Source organism: Aphelocoma coerulescens (genome assembly GCF_041296385.1).
Source record: "Aphelocoma coerulescens isolate FSJ_1873_10779 chromosome W unlocalized genomic scaffold, UR_Acoe_1.0 ChrW_unloc_scaf_1, whole genome shotgun sequence".
Classification (NCBI taxonomy): domain Eukaryota; kingdom Metazoa; phylum Chordata; class Aves; order Passeriformes; family Corvidae; genus Aphelocoma; species Aphelocoma coerulescens.
In genome coordinates, this window is record NW_027184080.1 from 18,039,899 (window position 1) to 18,059,694 (window position 19,796).

Sequence of the window (19,796 nt, forward strand, 5' to 3'; positions counted from 1 at the left end):
AGAACTTTTTCTACGTTTCTTGGGATTTAATTCTCACAAAAGACTTTTTGAAGACTGTTTGGACACAGTTAATTTTTGAGTCAAAATATGTGCCGATGGAAGAATATTTTTGTGAATATTATTTAATAACCGAGACTGTTGAGCAATGTCAGCTGTGTCCTGGTGAAGGGAAGCCTGCCTCAGGGACCGTGCGACCCCAGGCCACGTGGACCGAGCCCTCTGCGAGCAGCAGCGAGGCAGTTCCCGCGCGCGGGCAGAGCCACACGAGCCACAGTGTCGGCAGCAGAGCGAGGTGTGGCAGGAGCGGGATGACCCGGTGGAGCCCGCCCGGCCCTGCGCAGCGCGTGGTGGAGTGAGCCCCGTGAACGCCCGACCGAGAGGGGCGGCGTGCGGGCGGCGGCTGGCGGCGGCAGCAAAGCGGAGCCGCGCCCAGCTGAAACGCGCACTGGAGCAGGGCGCGGGGGGGTCATCGCTCGGGGGCCCAGCCGAGACGTGGGCGCAGCCCCAGGCATTTGCAGCGAAGCTGCGACCAGAGGAGGCGACGCACGGAGAACTGAGTGGCACGGCCTGGCCCGCGCAGCCCCGAATGCGACCCTGGGAAGAGCGTGCAGGCACGAGCAGCTCCGGCAGCCCCGGCAGCCCCAGCAGCTCCAGCAATTCCAACACGGGAGCGAGCGAAAGAGAAAGCAAGAATGCAGCGAGACAGAAAAAAGCAGCCACTTGGAAAAAGGAAAAGATCATAGTAGCCACAGTTTTAGGAATAGTAAAATGGTATAATGTTAAACAAAATTATGGTTTTATAACAAGATGTGACAACCAGCAAGACATATTCGTGCATAGAACTGCTATTAAAAAGAATAACCCTGAAAAATGCATCCCAAGCTTGGGAGATAGAGAGGTGGTGGAATTCAAAATCATACAAGGTAGAAAAGGGTTACAAGCTTCGCAGGTCACTGGGCCTGATGGTGTTCCTGTGAAAGGCAGTATATATGCTAAAAATCGTAGTCATGTTAGACAATATCTCCATTGTAGGCCCCCCTACAGTCTCCCTTTCCTAATCCCACCTTTCCCTTTTACCCTATGTCCTATTACCCCCAGTGTATTCCCAATCCGTTTTTTCATCCATGGTTTCCCTCACAAAACCATACCTTTGCCAATTGTTTCCCCAAAAATCCCTTTCCAATGCCAAGTGGGGGATGAAAAGGGGAAGGGAAGAAATTAAAGCCTCTCCTGCCTCAGTTTCCCCACAAAGCATGCTCAAAGATTTCTCTCTCCCTTCTGTCAGCCTTAAGATGTTCCACGGAATCTGTTTGGACATTCAAAGACTCAGGAGGGTGGCTTGTTTTGTTTTGAAACTGTCCTTGTTGTTTTCAATGTTAAGTTTTACATCTCTTTTGTTAAAAATAAATGGGTGAAATGTCGGGGTCTCCTCCCCCTGCCATGTAGCCCTGGGAGAGGGGCCCTGAGGGGAGGCATGGGGTTTCCTGAGCCCCTGGTCAGCCTCGTTCCTGATTGGTTGGTTTGTGTTTCCCTGCGCGGGCAAGGACCCTCGGTCCAGACTGTGAGATTTCCTTGGCAGAGCTCTGGCCATGCGGCTGGAGAAATAAACATCTCTCTGAAACATCTATCAATAATCTGTCTATATATATTTTTTTTCCACGGCCTCCTGGTTTGGTGCATCGTGTTACAGTATCCCCGCTGGAACAATAAATATTAATCTTTATTTCCTTATCTCTCTTTCCAAATACAACCATCAATTTACATAGCAAAGTTTTTTAGTTTCAGAATTCATTTGTGAGCATATCCATGTTTAGTTCTTCAACCAAGGGTATGAGTAACTTGGTATTACTTCTGAAGCATGCTGAAAGTGAGATGTGGATGTTCTACATAGAAAGGATTAATTTATAGTATAAGAAAATTTAAATTTAAAGTTTACAGGAATCCTAATCAGCTGATAAAGCTAATTTTAATCAGCATTTTAGCCTTTGGTCAGTTGTGCACCCCCAGCCTACCCACTGGTGGGGTGGTGTGAGAAGCAGAAAAGGCCTTGGCTCTGTGTAAGCCCTGCTCAGCAGTAATGAAAACATCCCTGTGTTATCATCATTGTTTCCAGCACAAATCCAAAACACAGTCCCATACTAGCCACTGTGAAGAAAATTAACTTTACCTCAGACCCAACTAGAATAGAAGCCCTGATTTTGGCAAGAAGTAAGGATGTTCAAAGTTCACTTGCACCAAGAGTTACAGTTTACACACAGATCTATCCTAGGCCTTCAAAACTATTAACATCCCCAAAGAAATATAAGAAAAATAAGAGATATAACTTTCAAATATAAAATATTTTAAAACTAAAAGTTAGTGCATCATAACACAAGGACTTATTATACCCATGATGTAGTGCATCATAACACAAGGACTTATTATACCCATGATGTTTGACTGAGGGCCATTGAAAATACTTTCTAGTGCAATTGGTGCTAGTTGAACAAAAATGGCATTTAAAAAAAGAGGGGCTACTGCTAAAATTAATTTTAATCAACTGATTAGGAGTTTCAAAACCAGAATGCTGTATATGAGTATTAAAACAAGATTTACAGGTATATTTAAGTGTTCCTAAAGAAGCACTAATTTTCATTCTCTCTAACTATAAATGTATTGGTTTACAAACATCGCTCTTACATAGAATTCCGTAACTTCATAAACCAGGAATCCAGCCTATGCATATATATTTAAAAGAATCCTAAAACTTTGCCTATACTACAGGTTTTAAATACCTACCAACTTCTAAACAATGTAAAAATAAAAGTTCTTCCACTTGCATGGCACTGCATTTCAAGGGCCAAAAGCTTTTCTGTGAGAACAGATTTACAATTTTAAATAAAAATACCAAAAACTAGATGAGCGGACATACCTCTGTCAACTACAGAATGTGGTGAAGAGATGTAACAAGTATTATTATTATTACTATTACTATTATTATTATTACTTGGCAAGTCAAATGAAGTAATTTTATAATTTTGCTTAAAATTTTGAAGATGTCAATAACAAAGGTCAGGTGGAGAACATCCTAAAGGAGGACATTCTTACTTGAACTCTTGATCAGTCTCAGGTTTACCTGAAATGCTCTCTGAATTCAAGGTAAAATCTCTCCATTAATTATTAAACTAATTTAATATGTCCAATTATTATTTCCTTGCATATCTATAATCCACTGATAGGTATGCACATATCCAAGAAATCCAGTCCTCCATAAGCAGTTATTAAGATTTAATGTTGTGTCTGGCCAAGAAGGAAGCCAAAGGAGTTTTCCTTTCATTTACACACTATTTACAGCCCTTGCAAGCCACAATGAAAACATTTTTTTTAGCAGCTACAGTTAGACACAGAATCATTTAGGATGGAAAGGACCTTTAAAATCATCAAGTCTAACCATTAACCCAGTACTGCCAAGTCCACCACCAAACCATGTTTTAAAGTGCCACATCTACACAGCTTTCAAATTCTTCCAAGGATGGTGACTCCATCACTGTCTTGGGAAGCCTATGCCAGGGCTTGACAACCTAACCTAAACCTTCCCTGGTGCAACTTGAGGCCATTTCTTCTCATCCAGTCACCTGTTAACTGGGAGAAGAGGCCAACCCCCACCTGGCTACAACCTCCTTTCAGGTAGGTGTAGATAGTGATAAGGTCTCTCCTGACCCTCCTTTTCCCCAGGCCTAGCCCCCTGAGCTCCCTCAGCTGCTCCTCATCAGACATGTGCTCCAGACCCTTCCCCAGCTCTTGCCCTTCTCTGGGCATGCTCCAGCACGTCAATGTCTTTTTTGTAGTGAGGGGCCCAAAACTGAACACAGTACTTGAGGTATGGCCTCACCAATGCCAAGTACAGGGGAACAATCACTGCCCTGGTCCTGCTGGCCACACTATTTCTGATACAAGCCAGGATTCCGTTGGCCTTCTTGGCCACCTGGGCACACTGTTGGCTCATGTTCAGCCACTGTCAACCAGCACCTCCAGGTACTTTTCCACTGGGCCACTTTCCAGCCACTCTTCCCCAAGCCTGTAGCACTGCAGGGGGTTGTGACCCAATGTCAGGACCTGAAGTGCAGCCAGGATGAAACATTGTTATGACTAAAGCCCACTCTCTTGCAACCCTATAAACAGCAGTCCAAAGTAAGACCCTTTGAGCTCTCCTGGCCCACAGCAGCTGCAAACAGCGACCTCCAAGTGAGACCTCTGAGAGGCAGCAAACTCTTAAGTTTGCTTGTCCTGGGTTGAGGTGTATTCTATTACCATCCTCATGAGCTGTTGAAATCAGGTGGGGCAGTGTCTTCCTTGCCTCCTCCCCCCAGACTATCTTTCTGTTAATGGCCCATCATTGTCCTGCTGCATGACTCAGAGATAACTCCCTCCGGACTATCTTCTGTTAACGAGCCTAATCAACACCTGGCCTCATGACTCATTACCCCATTGTGAGATGCTCCACCCAGAGGGAGGAACCAAGCATCCCATCATGGATATAACTGGGACTCTGAGCATCAAAGGGACTCCACTGGATTTCCAGAGGACAGGAGCTACACAGCCACCGCTGGATTTTCTGAGGAAGAGCAGACCCCTTCTACTACAGGATCACCACTTCAGAGGATTGCAGCCACCATTCCACCAGACTGCTACCACTACCCTGCCTAATAGGGACTCAGGTTGTATCTTGACTCTGTCAGTATTTTCTTTTACTTTCTTTTCCTTTACTTTAATTTCCATTAAATTGTTATTCTGACTTGGTGCCTCTCACTGGTTTGTTTTCAAACTAGCACATAATTTGGCGCCCAACGTGGGGCCTGCTCTGAGAGAAAGTCAGAATTACAATCTTGTATTAACAGAAACCTATTCACCATGGTGCTCAGCTTGTCTGCATGGGTTCTGTATCTTGCTCTCTATATTTTTCCTCACATGGGGAACTATCTGCCTGTTGTGTTACTCCTGTTAAAACCAGGGACTGGTATGAGAATTGCTTTATTGGTTTATTATGTCTATAGCATAATAACCTGCGAGGCAATGAATACCATTCGGAATATACACTCAGTTTTGTTTGGCTTTCCTAGTCTGGGCTCCTCTGTCTGGGATCTCTTCAACAATCGCACCCAGCCCCTGGTGGGAGGAGTAGAGAGTGGTTTCTTCCAGCCTTTCAGGCCAGGCACAGCAGTTTTTGAAAATATTGAGTTCCCTCTGGATGTTAAGGATGGTATAATCTTCTTGTCAGTTCTATTCTCTTTTTTCTCCATGGCCTGCATTGTGTACACCATGCTTAGAAACAGAACGCTACTTAGTGTGGTGCAACGTCTGCTTGAGGAGGAGGTAAAAAGGAGCAAAGCAGCAAATACCATGTCTACACAGACTGCCACACAGAAAGGAACCAAAAGCAAAGCAACCGCACCCATCTCTACGCAGACTGTCACAAAGGAGAAAGGAAGCAAAAGCAAAGCAACCGCATCCATCTCTACGCAGACTGTCACAAAGGAGAAAGGAAGCAAAAGCAAAGCAACCGCATCCATCTCTACGCAGACTGACACAGAGGAGAAAGAAACCAAACGCAAAGCAACCGCATCCATCTCTACGCAGACTGTCACAGAGGAGAAAGAAACCAAATGCAAAGCAACAGCGTCCATCTCTACGCAGACTGACACAGAGGAGAAAGAAACCAAATGCAAAGCAACAGCGTCCATCTCTACACAGACTATCACAGAGGAGGAAGGGACCAAATACAAAACAACAGCGTCCATGACTACGCAGACTGACTCAGAGGAGAAAGGAACCAAAAGCACTGTCAGCGTCCCCATGCAAGCCACCACTGAACCAGAACAGCCCAAACCGATTGCAGTTGCCCCCGTGCAGAAGAAGAAATCAAAAAGCAAGTCAGTCCGCATAGTGACTGATGAGGATGCAGCAGGACCTTCACATCCAGCAGAAGAGGCAGAGCCAGAGATCATCACTCGGTCACTATCCCTGGGTGAGCTGCGTGACCTGCGGAGGGAATTCACACGCCAGACAAACGAGTCCATCCTGACCTGGCTGCTCCGCATTTGGGATGCTGCAGCCAATGACACCATTCTGGACGGAAGTGAGGCCAGGCAGCTGGGATCTCTGTCCCGGGATGTGGTCATTGACCAGGGGATCGGGAGAACCCAAGAAACTCTCAGCCTCTGGCGGCGACTGCTTACAAGTGTCAGGGACAGGTACCTTTGTAAAGAAGACCTCCAGGTGCACCAAGGGAAATGGAGCACAATGGAACAAGGTATCCGGTGCCTGAGGGAATTGGCTGTGCTGGAGATCATTTTCTCAGAAGACGAGAGATTTCCTAAGAGCCCAGATGGTGTCCAGTGCACGTCACAGATGTGGTTGAGGTTCGCACGCCTTGGACCAGAGATATACTCCCGTTACCTGGCAACGCTGCAATGGAGGGAAGGCGAGGACAGGGTGGGCGTCTTGGTGAACAAACTGAGGATTTACGAGGACACCGTCACAGCCCCGTTTCGCACCCATGTCTCATCCGTGGAAACAAGTCTTTCAGCTGAGCAAGTCCGGAGTTTGATTGAAGAAGGCCATCAGAAATTGAAAAAGGAACTTAAGGAAGAGATTTACCAGATCTCGCCAGAACCAACAAGAGTCTCTGCCATTAGGAGCCGGCGTCCCCCAACCAGGGAGAGAGGATACACCCCACGAGGTAATCTCTGGTTTTTCCTTCAGGAACATGGAGAAGACATGAGTAAGTGGCATGGAAAACCCACCTCCTCCTTAGCAGCCAGGGTACGTGAACTAAAAAGAGGGACAACTACCACAAGAAGCGCATCTAGAGTCAACATTGCTCCGGTCTCTCACACACAGAACTCCAGACGATACCAGAATGATAGTATGACTGATCCTCTTGAAGGGACCTCAGGAACATATTCACCGGAAGGGAGCAACATGCACCAGAACCAGGAATAGAGGGGCCCTGCCTCTAGCCAGGTAGAGGAAAGGGATAATCGGGTCTTTTGGACTGTGTGGGTCCGATGGCCTGGCACAGCTGACCCACAAAAATACACGGCTTTGGTTGACACAGGTGCTCAATGTACTCTGATGCCATCAAGGTATGTGGGGGCAGAACCCATTTCCATTTGTGGGGTGACGGGAGGATCCCAGCAGCTGACTGTACTGGAAGCTGAAGTGAGTTTAACTGGGAACGAGTGGCAGAAACACCCCATCGTGACTGGCCCGGAGGCCCCGTGCATTCTCGGCATAGACTATCTCAGAAATGGATATTTCAAGGACCCAAAAGGACATCGTTGGGCTTTTGGGATAGCTGCTGTGGAGACAGAAGATATCAGACAACTGAGTACATTGCCTGGCCTCTCAGATGACCCATCTGCCGTGGGACTGCTAAGAGTTGAAGAACAACAGGTACCAATTGCCACAGCAACAGTACACCGTCGGCAATACCGCACAGACAGAGACTCTGTGGTTCCCGTCCATGAGATGATTCGTAAACTGGAGAGCCAAGGGGTGGTCAGCAAGGCCCATTCACCTTTCAACAGCCCTATATGGCCAGTGCGTAAGTCCAACGGAGAATGGAGACTGACGGTGGATTACCGTGGCCTGAATGAAGTCACACCACCGTTGAGTGCTGCTGTGCCGGATATGTTGGAACTTCAGTACGAGCTGGAGTCCAAAGCAGCGAAGTGGTACTCCACTATTGACATTGCCAATGCCTTCTTCTCCATTCCTTTGGCAGCAGAATGCAGGCCCCAGTTTGCTTTCACTTGGAGGGGTGTGCAATACACCTGGAACCGACTGCCCCAGGGGTGGAAGCACAGTCCCACCATTTGCCATGGACTGATCCAGACTGCACTGGAAAAGGGTGAGGCCCCAGAACATCTGCAATACATCGACGACATCATCGTGTGGGGAAACACAGCAAAGGAAGTATTTGAGAAAGGAGAGAAAATCATCCAGATTCTCCTGGAAGCTGGCTTTGCCATCAAAAGGAGCAAAGTCAAGGGACCTGCCCAAGAGATCCAGTTCCTGGGAGTAAAGTGGCAAGATGGACGACGTCAGATTCCCACCGAGGTCGTCAACAAGATCACTGCGATGTCTCCACCGACCAGCAAGAAGGAAACACAAGCTTTCCTAGGCGCCATAGGTTTTTGGAGAATGCACATTCCTGAGTACAGCCAGATCGTGAGCCCTCTCTACCTGGTTACCCGCAAGAAGAACGATTTCCACTGGGGCCCCGAACAGCAGCAAGCCTTCACCCAGATCAAACAGGAAATCGCTCATGCGGTAGCCCTTGGCCCAGTCAGGACAGGACCAGAGGTGAAGAATGTGCTCTACTCTGCAGCCGGGAGCCATGGTCTGTCCTGGAGCCTCTGGCAGAAGGTGCCTGGTGAGACTCGTGGCCGACCACTGGGATTCTGGAGCCGAAGCTACAGAGGATCTGAAGCTAACTACACTCCCACAGAGAAGGAAATCTTGGCCGCCTATGAAGGAGTCCAAGCTGCCTCGGAGGTAATCGGCACAGAGGCACAACTCCTCCTGGCACCCCGACTACCAGTGCTGGGGTGGATGTTCAAGGGAAAGGTTCCTTCCACGCATCACGCCACTGACACCACATGGAGCAAATGGATTGCTCTCATCACACAGCGTGCCCGTATTGGAAACCCGAATCGCCCTGGGATTCTGGAAATTATAACAAACTGGCCTGAAGGTGAGACGTTTGGATTATCTTCTGAAGAAGAGGAAGAGCAAGTGACTCGTGCTGAGGAAGCCCCACCATATAATGAGCTACCGGAGACTGAAAGACGTTATGCCCTCTTCACTGATGGTTCCTGCCGAATTGTAGGCACTAACAGGAAGTGGAAAGCTGCAGTATGGAGCCCCACACGGCAAGTTGCACAAGCTACCGAGGGACAAGGTGGATCGAGTCAGGTTGCAGAGCTTAAAGCCGTCCAGCTGGCTTTGGATATTGCTGAACGAGAGAAGTGGCCGAGGCTCTATCTCTACACCGACTCGTGGATGGTAGCTAATGCTCTGTGGGGATGGCTGGTTCGCTGGAGAAAAGCCAACTGGCAGCGCAGAGGGAAACCCATCTGGGCCGCTGAGATTTGACAGGACATCGCCGCCCGAGTAGAGAAGCTGGCCGTGAAGGTTCGACACGTGGATGCGCACGTACCCAAGAGTCGGGCTAATGAAGAACATCGCAACAACGAGCAGGTGGACCGAGCTGCCAAGGTGAAAGTATCACAGGTGGATCTGGACTGGCAGCACAAGGGAGAATTATTCCTAGCTCGTTGGGCCCATGATGCCTCTGGTCATCAGGGGAGAGATGCAACATACCAATGGGCCCGTGACCGAGGGGTGGACCTTACCATGGACAGCATTTCACAGGTCATCCACAGTTGTGAGACCTGTGCTGCAATCAAACAGGCCAAGCGGGTGAAGCCTCTGTGGTATGGTGGACGATGGTCAAAGTACAGGTATGGGGAAGCCTGGCAAGTTGATTACATCACCCTTCCCCAAACTCGCCAAGGCAAGCGCTACGTGTTGACCATGGTTGAAGCAACCACTGGATGGCTGGAGACCTACCCTGTGCCTCATGCTACAGCCCGGAACACCATCTTGGGCCTGGAAAAGCAAGTCCTGTGGAGACATGGCACCCCGGACAGGATCGAGTCAGACAACGGGACTCATTTTAAGAACAGCCTCATCAACACCTGGGCCAGAGAACACGGTATCGAATGGATATATCATATTCCTTATCATGCACCAGCTGCCGGAAAAGTTGAACGCTGCAATGGACTACTTAAAACCACCCTAAAGGCACTTGGTGGGGGGACCTTCAAAAATTGGGAAGTGAACTTAGCGAAGGCTACCTGGATGGTCAATACCCGAGGGTCCATCAATCGAGCTGGTCCTGCCGAGTCTGAACCCTTGCACACAGTGGATGGAGATGGAGTCCCTGTGGTACACCTGAGAGGTATTTTAGGAAAGACTGTTTGGATTAATCCCACCTCAGGCAAAGGCAAACCCATCCGTGGGATTGTCTTTGCTCAAGGACCTGGTTGCACTTGGTGGGTAATGCAAAAAGATGGGGAAACCCGTTGTGTACCACAGGGAGACCTAATCTTAGGTGAGAACGGTGTGTAGGGTTTCATTGTATATATATATATATGTATGTGTGTCTAGAGTTTAAGAAGGTATTGATTTGGGATGATGTAGATGGTAATAGAATAAGGGGTGGATAATGTCCTGGGTTGAGGTGTATTCTATTACCATCCTCATGAGCTGTTGAAATCAGGTGGGGCAGTGTCTTCCTTGCCTCCTCCCCCCAGACTATCTTTCTGTTAATGGCCCATCATTGTCCTGCTGCATGACTCAGAGATAACTCCCTCCGGACTATCTTCTGTTAACGAGCCTAATCAACACCTGGCCTCATGACTCATTACCCCATTGTGAGATGCTCCACCCAGAGGGAGGAACCAAGCATCCCATCATGGATATAACTGGGACTCTGAGCATCAAAGGGACTCCACTGGATTTCCAGAGGACAGGAGCTACACAGCCACCGCTGGATTTTCTGAGGAAGAGCAGACCCCTTCTACTACAGGATCACCACTTCAGAGGATTGCAGCCACCATTCCACCAGACTGCTACCACTACCCTGCCTAATAGGGACTCAGGTTGTATCTTGACTCTGTCAGTATTTTCTTTTACTTTCTTTTCCTTTACTTTAATTTCCATTAAATTGTTATTCTGACTTGGTGCCTCTCACTGGTTTGTTTTCAAACTAGCACATTGCTATACAACAATGAATCCTGGGCTGATACCCTCACTCCTCAAGGCTCGACCCTTCACCCACTGAGAAGATGCAAAGGCATCTGAAGTGAGTGTTTCACTATCTTTGAGAGGAATTTATCACAGGTACCTAGTACAGATTTTATATCTGTGTGCACGCAAGTGTGCATATGCTATAGCAAATGTGGGAGAAACGCTGTTCTCCTAGATTCTTAAGTACTTTAGATTCGTGAGTTAGGCCTGTAAGCAAGTTACTGTTGTGCAACAGTAAATCCTAGATGAATCCTTTGCTAAATTGCTTAACTAAAGTTATAAATTAAATGCTGTTAAGGTGCTGTCAAACTTAAGTTAGGATAAGTACTGATAAGTTTAAGTGCTGCTGGGCCTTTAGGCAATATAAGTTTTTATCCTTACCCTTTCTATCCTTTTGTCTCTCCCCCACCCCTCCCTGATAATTTTGGGTTTATTTCCGTTTGGATTGACTGACTCTGTATTTTTTTTGTTTGCTTTTCCTCCATGTGCGTTAAACATGTAGTTAGTAGAGTGAACCTTGCCAATGAAGGTTGTTGTGGTTTTGCTTTTATTTTAAACCTGTTTTTACTGATACCTTTGCCAGTGATTCTTTAAGCAATCTTAAAACACTCATTCATGACACAGTGGGAGCACTAAATAGGGGAGTACCATTCCTAAACCATGACAGCCTTATTTGGTGCCCAATGTGCAGCACAAAGGGTTGACATAACAACAGATCTGACCAGAGAAGGTTGGAAACAAATTTGATCTAACCATTTGTTGTATTAGGTGCAGAGCCACTGGTCACAATGTTGCTTGGTCTGTTCATGTGGGTGTGGTGCCTAACCCTGTGTATGTTCCTATATGTGCTCTTTGTGGTGTTCTTTTTCAGAGCAGGGAGAGGGATCAGGATTGCTTTGTTGCTGAACTGTGGGATATCAGTTTATGACATGATAACATCAAGTGCAATGAGGGTCATTTGGGATGTGTATTCAGTGTTGCTCTCCTGCCCTGGCCTTGGGTGCTACCTTTGGGAGTTCATTAATAATCATATCCAGTCTCTGGGGGGAACAGGGGAGGATGATTTTCCCCAGCCTTTAACCCCCTTTTCCTCCTTCAGGCCCATTACAACAGCTTTTGGGAATTTTGAATTCCCTTTGGATGTTAAGGAAAGCATGTTCTTGTTGCTAAATCTGCCAGGTCTCCTCAATGCAGTCCACACCATGTTTAGAGTTAAGAAAGAGGTTTCTAGGGAGGTTATTAAGAGATCTGCCCCAAGGGTGGATAGTCATTACTGATCATTACCAAGGAATTGCCTGAATTTTCCAACTGGAAGAGGCTACACTATGCCATAAACAGTTTGTACAAACGTCCATAAAATAAGCCAACAGTAAGTAACTACATTATATTAGAATTAAGGCTTCAGAATGAAGATTCTGCAGACATAATATTTGGACAACTCTGGTTGTGTGGTTTCAGGTAGGGTAGAGTTAATTTCTTCTCAGTAGCTGGTACAGTGCTGTGTTTTGGATTCAGAATGAGAATGGTGTTGATAACACTCTGATGTTTTCATTTTTTGCTAAGTCATGTTTATCCTAAGTCAAGGAATTTTTTTTTGTATCATGTTCTGCAAGTGAGGAGGTTCACAAAAGAAACTGGGAGGGAACACAGCTGGGACAGCTGACCCAAACTGACCAAAGGGATATTCCACACCATAGAACATCATGCCCAGAATATAAACTGGTGGGAGTTACCCAGAAGGGTGGCCGATCTGGGTTTGGGAAGGGGGGTCTGTCATCAGTCAGCAAATGGCGAGCAATTGCATTGTGCATCACTTGTTTTTCCTTTTTATTATCATTATTATCATCATTTACCATTATTACTGTATTTTACTTTATTTTCAATTATTAAACTGTTCTTATCTCAACATACAAGTTTTACTTTTGATTCTCCTCCCCATTCCACCATGGTGAGGGGGAGAGATGGGGGTTGAGCAAACAGCTGCAAGAGTGATCTTCTAAATATTTAATAGATTGATTACTAGGGAGATCACAATCACAACTGGATTTAGCAGCATGTTTTATAATGTGTACAGTCATGATTCATCACCATGATGTGCAAAGTTATTCCACAATTTCACTGTAGTCTGATAGAAGTATCATGCTCCCACATTTTTTTTTAAGATTTCATTGGACATTTAGAATAGAATCTCTTTCAAGACTGAAACTACAAGCACCATGTTATCAGATCTTTTTCCACAAAGATTCCCAATAGGATAAAAAGAGTTCTACATGACTATGGAGATCAACCCACCAGCACATTGAGTATAGAAATCGGTTTCCTTTTTCTTTTAAGCTAAATAAAATAATTTTTTTAAAAAGAAAAAAACCAGAATAAACCAGTCAATATCCCAAGAACTTACCTTCAGACTTCAACTTTGTAAGAACAAAAATCAGGTAGTTGTTGAAATCTGGATACTGATTGAGTTGTTCTAGTTTCTGAAGAGAAAAACTGTTAAGGAAATTTAAATCTTCATACACAGCATTTATAGCTTTCTGAACACTATGATTCAGTGAGCTATGTACTGCTGCATCATTTCAAAATGCTATGACTATAAGCTCACAACATACAGGCTATGAACAATCTGAAAACAATTCCTGTAATTTTCATACTGAAACAGTAGCTTTTTAGTTATGTTGAAATCTGAGAAAAGAATCCAGGAACAAACACAAAAAATCCCATCCTCCCCAAACCCCCTACATTCCTCTGTACAGTTTTAGATTTCAAAATTTACACTTAAAAGCCAACAAAACCCAAGGAATCCACTGAGACACAATCACATAATACATCATTTTTTTACTCCATAATAAAGAAAAGCATTTCAGCATTAAAATATAACTATGACGATTTTTATAAGCTAGTCACTTTAATATTAGTCATATACATTTTTATGATGCTAACTAGCCAGTCTGAGCTTTCAACTGTGTGAAGCTGTTTCATTGTAAATGCCCAGATATTTGTACAAAGAAGTTCATGTTTATCCATAGTCTCTTTAAAAAAAAAAATCCTGTACACAAAACAAATTTCTAGAGTGACACCTCTCTGAATAAGCATCTTACTAGCAATACCAACCTCTTTACTATGTTCTCTGGGGCAACTGCAAGAAGAATTATTGTTTCTGAACAGTTAGAAGGTACATAGCTGTTTTTCTAAAATTTGTCATTACTTTTGCCTCAAATTCCTAAGTATTCTGCCACTGCTTGGCTAGAACAGCATTCTGGCATTCTCCTTTTATCTTGTTCTCACACCCTGGTATTAATTACTATTATGCTCAACAATATTTTAAGTCATAAGCATGCAGTGCCATCTTTAAGTCACCAAATCTACTAGATATCATCAGTATGGCAAACAATGAAGACATTTAACAAAAAAATATTTTTAGAACTAGTAGAATTATTTGCTTCATAGGCATTTATTTTATTTGCTGTACAGCTACAGCTCTAAATATTCAAAGTTGCTAAACCCTAGCCATATACATTTATGTTGACATTGATGGCCCTTCCACTGATCAATAGCCAGTGTCTCAATCATTAACTTTAAAAAATTCATTTTTAGATATTTAGGCTGCTTATATCAAGCAGTAACTTTTCTAAAGAAACCTGCCCTCTTTCCCCTCAATAAAACAGTAAAGTGTACTTATCACAGCCACAAGCTCCTTTGCTGCAAAACACACAAGAGATGAAAGTTATACAGGATGGTCACAGCAAGTGAAAAATAATACAGAACATTCTACATGGCCCCTAGAAATGAAGAAACACACACCTACTTATCAAAGATACCATGCCAAAGAGTTCTTTCAGGAACAGACAAGATGTAGGGTAGCACATTTCAAATTTTTTTTTCTTTTTCTCTTTCTAATTGGTCAAGGAATCAAAGAATAGCTTATAAGCCATATTTTCTCATCAATTTCTTCATCCACTTAAACTTTTTTATTCCAAGAAACATTATATCTTCACTTGAAAAATGTTTGAAACCCTTGCCAATTCATAACTTTGTTAACAAAGGGTTTTGGCTAACTTATGCTCCTCACTTTATTACATTTCAGTTCTAAACATCTAAATATGCCAAAACTGTGTCAGAAAGAGCATAGGAGTCAACACACTGATAATCTTATTTTAAAAATTATGAACTGGAAGCACTTTAAATTTGAAACTATTAATAACCATCCTACTTAGACATACTACTAAAGTAGCATTCTACAACAGTCATCACAAACTTTTGTGCAAACAATCTCAAAGGAAACTTTCTTCTAAATTATAGGGTATGGCCTATCCAGTTGTATTAGAACATTTTCCCAAACTGATAATACAGTGGTAAAAATGTGCCACTTATCTAACCTTTACAGGCCAACATATGAGGATCTCCTTGAAAGCACAGGTATTTTAGCACAGCAGTGAGTTAAACTGCCATTTAAGAATTTCAAACATCAATTTAACAGCATTTTTGTTCAGGAAATTTCTACTCATCTTCAAGACAGCAACACCTTTATTGTCCATCCTACACATACACTGCTATTTTTCAAAAACAAACCAGATGCCATTATTTGAAGCAGACCTTTAAAATGCAATTTTACATGAAAGCTACACTATAATCACTGTTGCTATAATCACTTTTGTATTTGAAATACTTAAGAAGAGCACCTGTTTAAGTTTGGGGCATTATCAGAACACTTAGCAACTTCTGTATAGTATTTTTCATAGGAAGCAATACCATCTTAAGAATCTGAAACACAGCTGCAAAAACAAGGTGAAATCTACCTTCACCTTTCAGGTAAGAACAGAAGTCTTCCAAGGTTTGACCACATCTACTAGGAAAGCCTAGAAGTCGAGCAAATTTGACTTCAAGCTAAACTCCTAACACAACATACATACGTATTCTTACCTACATAAATAAGTTTTGTTGCCTTCTGTGGAGACCTTCAAGCAAATGCCTTAAATAAAAAGGGATCAAGATGCTAAACTTATATTCTTCATAGGAGGATATCTTTTCAGGACTTCTAGATATTTTAAAGCACCTCTATAGTTGGCTCAAGGAACAGGAGACAGACGAGAGCTTTATTTTTCAAGACTTATGCTTCTACTAGACTTAATATAAAATTTTCCTCTCTCAATCTCTGTTCCTTAAAACCTTGCTATTTCATCACTTCTACAATCAAGAGAGACCTGAGGGGGAAACAAACAACTCAACACCCAAACAGCAAACCAAGAATCCACAACACTAACACAAAATGCACTGCAAGGCTGCACAAGCCACATAGGGTAGATTTCACTCTTCTTGTGAGATGTAAAAAGTGTAACGAACAGTATTTCAGGCTCAGGATTCTAGGCAAGCAGAAACATCCTCACAACATAGCAAAACACGGTCAGAACCAGCAGGTCAACGAGAGCATGTAGTCAGCGGCTCCACCAGGAACACTCCTCCTACCAGCTACAGCTTTCGGCGTGAATCCTAGCGCTGGATTCGTTTAGGAAGCCCCTGCTCACCCCTGCTTTGCCGCAGGGGCGACAGGTATCCCGCGCCGCATCATCAACTCAGCCTGGCGAGCAAAGGCCCCCCCACTTCCCCCCCCCCAGCCTTCTCGGTGGGATATGCTGAGGCTGAGGGCTAGGTGCTGGCAGCGGCCCAGCACGGGGTAATCTGGAAAAACAGCAGATACCAAGGCAGCCACAAAGGAGCCAGGGCTTAAAAAAAAAAAAAAAAAAAAAAAAAACAACAAAAAAAACCTAAAAAAAACACCAAAAAAAAAACCAAAACAAAAAAAACCCCCACGCCTTGGCTCGGGGCTTGCAACAGGTGCCCGGGCTCTCGGCGGGGGAAGGCGGCCCATAGGCCGCCTCGGCGGTTCAAATGCCGCGCCACGGCCACCCGTTCAAGTGGAGGCTCAGCCCACAGCGTTTGCTGTGGCGGCTCCCCGGAAAGGCCCGGCCGCCACCTGCCTGCCGCAGCACTGGCCTGTAGCCGCGCTGCCCCTACTCGGAGCCCCCAGCCTCTCCAGCGGTCGCCCGAAAGGCCGCAGCCCCGCTCGCCCGCCCGCGGCGTAGGCCTCGACCAAGGATACTTGTTGAACGGCTCTCTGCGTGGTGGTGTCCGGGGACTGGGATTCCTTGAGCAGCTGTAGGATCTGTAGAAGCCCCTGTTCGTCAGGCTTCCACTCATACTCCATCTTGGCTTGCTGAAAAAAAAAACGCCAAACGAAAGGCCGCGATTAGCGGCGCGGCAGGCCCCCGGAAGTAAGGGCGGAAGGGATGGTGGAAGGGAGGAAAGAAGGTAGGGGGGAAGCAAGCACGCAAGCACGCTAGCTAGCTAGCTGCGTGACGCCCGGCCTGTTCTCACCCGAGCCTGGCCCCACAGAAGGACAGCACTAACCTGCTCCAGTACACGGACTGAGTCACGGCGAATTTGCAATCTGGCTCTAAGAGCCGCCTCGCGTCCTCCTGGGTCCTAGCGCCGCGCACGCCCCGCCCGCCAGCGCCACCGTCAGCCTTTGCCCAGTGCGTTCCACACCGTCAGGAGCCTGGGGGCGACAAAAGGCGAGCCCCTCAATTCTGGGCGGCGGAAAACAGGGCGCCTCCTCCACAGCCCTTCCCCACCACCACCCGAAACCAGAGAGAACGCTCCAGCAGCCCCGACAGGCAAAGGGTGAAGCAGAGGCTCAGCCCGGCCTCCTCGGGACAGCTGCGGCCACGCACCCGCAGCACCTGTCAGCGACCTAGGAGGCTGCAGCCCACGACGAAGTGGGGATGTGAATGCAGACCGAGGAGTTAAGAACGTGGTACCTGCTTTGCTGTCTGCTTTACTTATACATGATTTAGTTTTATGATGGATAGATTTCATAAGTCCCCAATGTCATGTGTAAAGAGGGAATAAGACCAACTACACAAGGGGGGGGGGGGGGGAAGAAACTACTTTGAATACCTAGTGTATCTTATCCTTAGCGTCAAAATATATCAGAGGACATATCAGGTCAAAAATAGCAATTTTTTTATATATAGAATAGAATAGTTCAGTTGGAAGGGACTGACAATGGTTTTAGGAAAAAAATCTTCACAGAAACTGTTGTCAAGAATTGGAATAGGCTGCCCAGGGAAGTGGTAGAGTCACCATCCCTGGAGGGATTTGAAATACGTTAATACATTTAAAATACATTTGCATTACATACATATTATATATTTATATATATATATATATATATAATACATATGCTACTGGGCAAAATAAGAACATACACTGATTAAAACCGGTCTAAAATATGAAAATGAAAAACAGTACTTACTTATCCTTTTACAATCTTATTTTTAGTCATTGTATTTGTAATCATCCTGCTAACATCCCCCTTTAAGTGAAAACTTTCTGCTTCCTCTCCTGCAGCACAGTACTCAATATGAGTGCCACACACATGCTGCACATCACAGCCTTAACAACTGTTCAGAGGCACCGAGGACAGGAAACATTAGTGGTTCCTAAGTGTGGCCCAGGTAGTGTTGTGTGATTCCTAATCTCACCTCCCCAATGCTTTCAATTAAATCCATATTTAAGTTCCAGTCAGCTGTCCAGTCTCATACACTAAGAAGTGTCCCAGAGACAAGTGTCTCCAGGTGCTAAGAAGTGTCCTGCGTGAGTAAAGGCTTGTCACCAGTTAGTAAGAAAGGATGGTGTCATAGGTTAGCAAGCATAGTCCCAGAAGGGATGTCCTTGCTAAGGGGTGCTTACAGCTTCCTCTGGGACGTGATAGAACCTATCAGATGGCCAGTTTGAATATGGACAATTCTTTGAGCCACTTAAAATTGTGACTGCCTCTGTGATGCACACTTAAGAATAGACAAACTCCCCCCCCAAGCTCTCTCTCGTTTCCGGCGCTGGGACAGGTGGCTGCGGGCCCCGTGGGGGGGGGCCAGCGGGCCCAGCCAGGCCCTGCTCGGGCCGGGCCAGGCCACGGCCATCCTGGAGTCGATGGACCTGTTCCATCCGTGGAACCCCCACCCCCCCCCCCCCCCCCGCTGCTTTGCCGTGGGCAGCCGGAGCGGCTTGGCTCTCCCCCCTCTCCACTTCGATAAGAAAAATTCCAGCTGCAAGGCTGAGGTGAGATTAACCCCTTTATTGCTGTGAAGAGCTGAAAACTTGAGGGAAGAGAAAGAGGAGATGCTTAAAGCTGAAATTCTGTTGTGAAGCTATGATATATCAGAGTATCCCATTGTAATTTCATGAAGATATGGGGGGTGGAGTGTTCAACTCATAAGCAAAAGCACCTGCGCTGAGATAGGCAGATGCTGACGCAGCTGTAATTTCATGAGAAGCTTGGACAGAGAGAGATGGACCAGATGAGGACTGTTGCTCCAAATGGGAAAGGAGAAACCTCAGTTCCTAGAGATGCTCCCAGAGATAGTCCTAAAGATGAAGATGAGGAAGACCCTTTGCTCCCAGGGAAAGAGAAGGGCCTCTGCTTTTGTTTCTGAATGGCTCAACCTTAAAATTGTACCCCAAAAACTTCAAGAGTGGACCCTCAAAAGCAGTTGCGGGAAAAGCTGCAAGTTGGGGGAAGGGACTCGCATGCGAGCAGAGAGACCTCTTCCTAAATGGACTGAACAATATTTGGAAGTGGGCAGCTGTCTCATTGTGATAATGTTTTCATAGCACGAGCAAGAGAGACTCTTCTTTCTAAATGGACTGAACAAGGTTATTATGGAAGTGGTAAACAAACTGAACATCTCAAGGGTTGTCTTTTTACATTGTCAGTGGGAGAAGGGAGGAAGGTGGGGGGAGGAGGAGAGTTCTGAAGGTATGGTATAATTTTTTTCTTCTTTTAAGTCTGTTAATAAACTTCTTTATATTCTTTCAAGTTTGGTGCCTGCTTTGTGTTTCTCCTAATTCTTATCTCACAGAAGATAAACAGTAATGAGTAT

The 19,796-nt window shown here is 45.4% G+C and overlaps 1 protein-coding gene across 3 annotated transcripts in view; it reads right to left on the minus strand.

Moving 5' to 3' along the window:
* LOC138102764 (transportin-1-like) overlaps nucleotides 1-17,762 on the minus strand; it is a 158,231-nt gene extending 140,469 nt beyond the window's left edge. For 2 of the 3 annotated variants that reach the window (XM_069000517.1, XM_069000521.1), the window contains exons 1-3: nucleotides 17,263-17,762; nucleotides 16,955-17,068; nucleotides 13,259-13,334 (exon numbers count right to left, since the gene is read on the minus strand). In XM_069000517.1, the coding sequence (XP_068856618.1) occupies nucleotides 13,259-13,334; nucleotides 16,955-17,059 (181 nt within the window). In that variant the 5' untranslated portion in view covers nucleotides 17,060-17,068; nucleotides 17,263-17,762. Of the gene's footprint in view, nucleotides 1-13,258; nucleotides 13,335-16,954; nucleotides 17,107-17,262 lie in introns of those variants that run through there. The other variant, XM_069000518.1, reaches the window with a different exon arrangement.
* Between the last annotated feature and the right edge of the window lie 2,034 nt (nucleotides 17,763-19,796).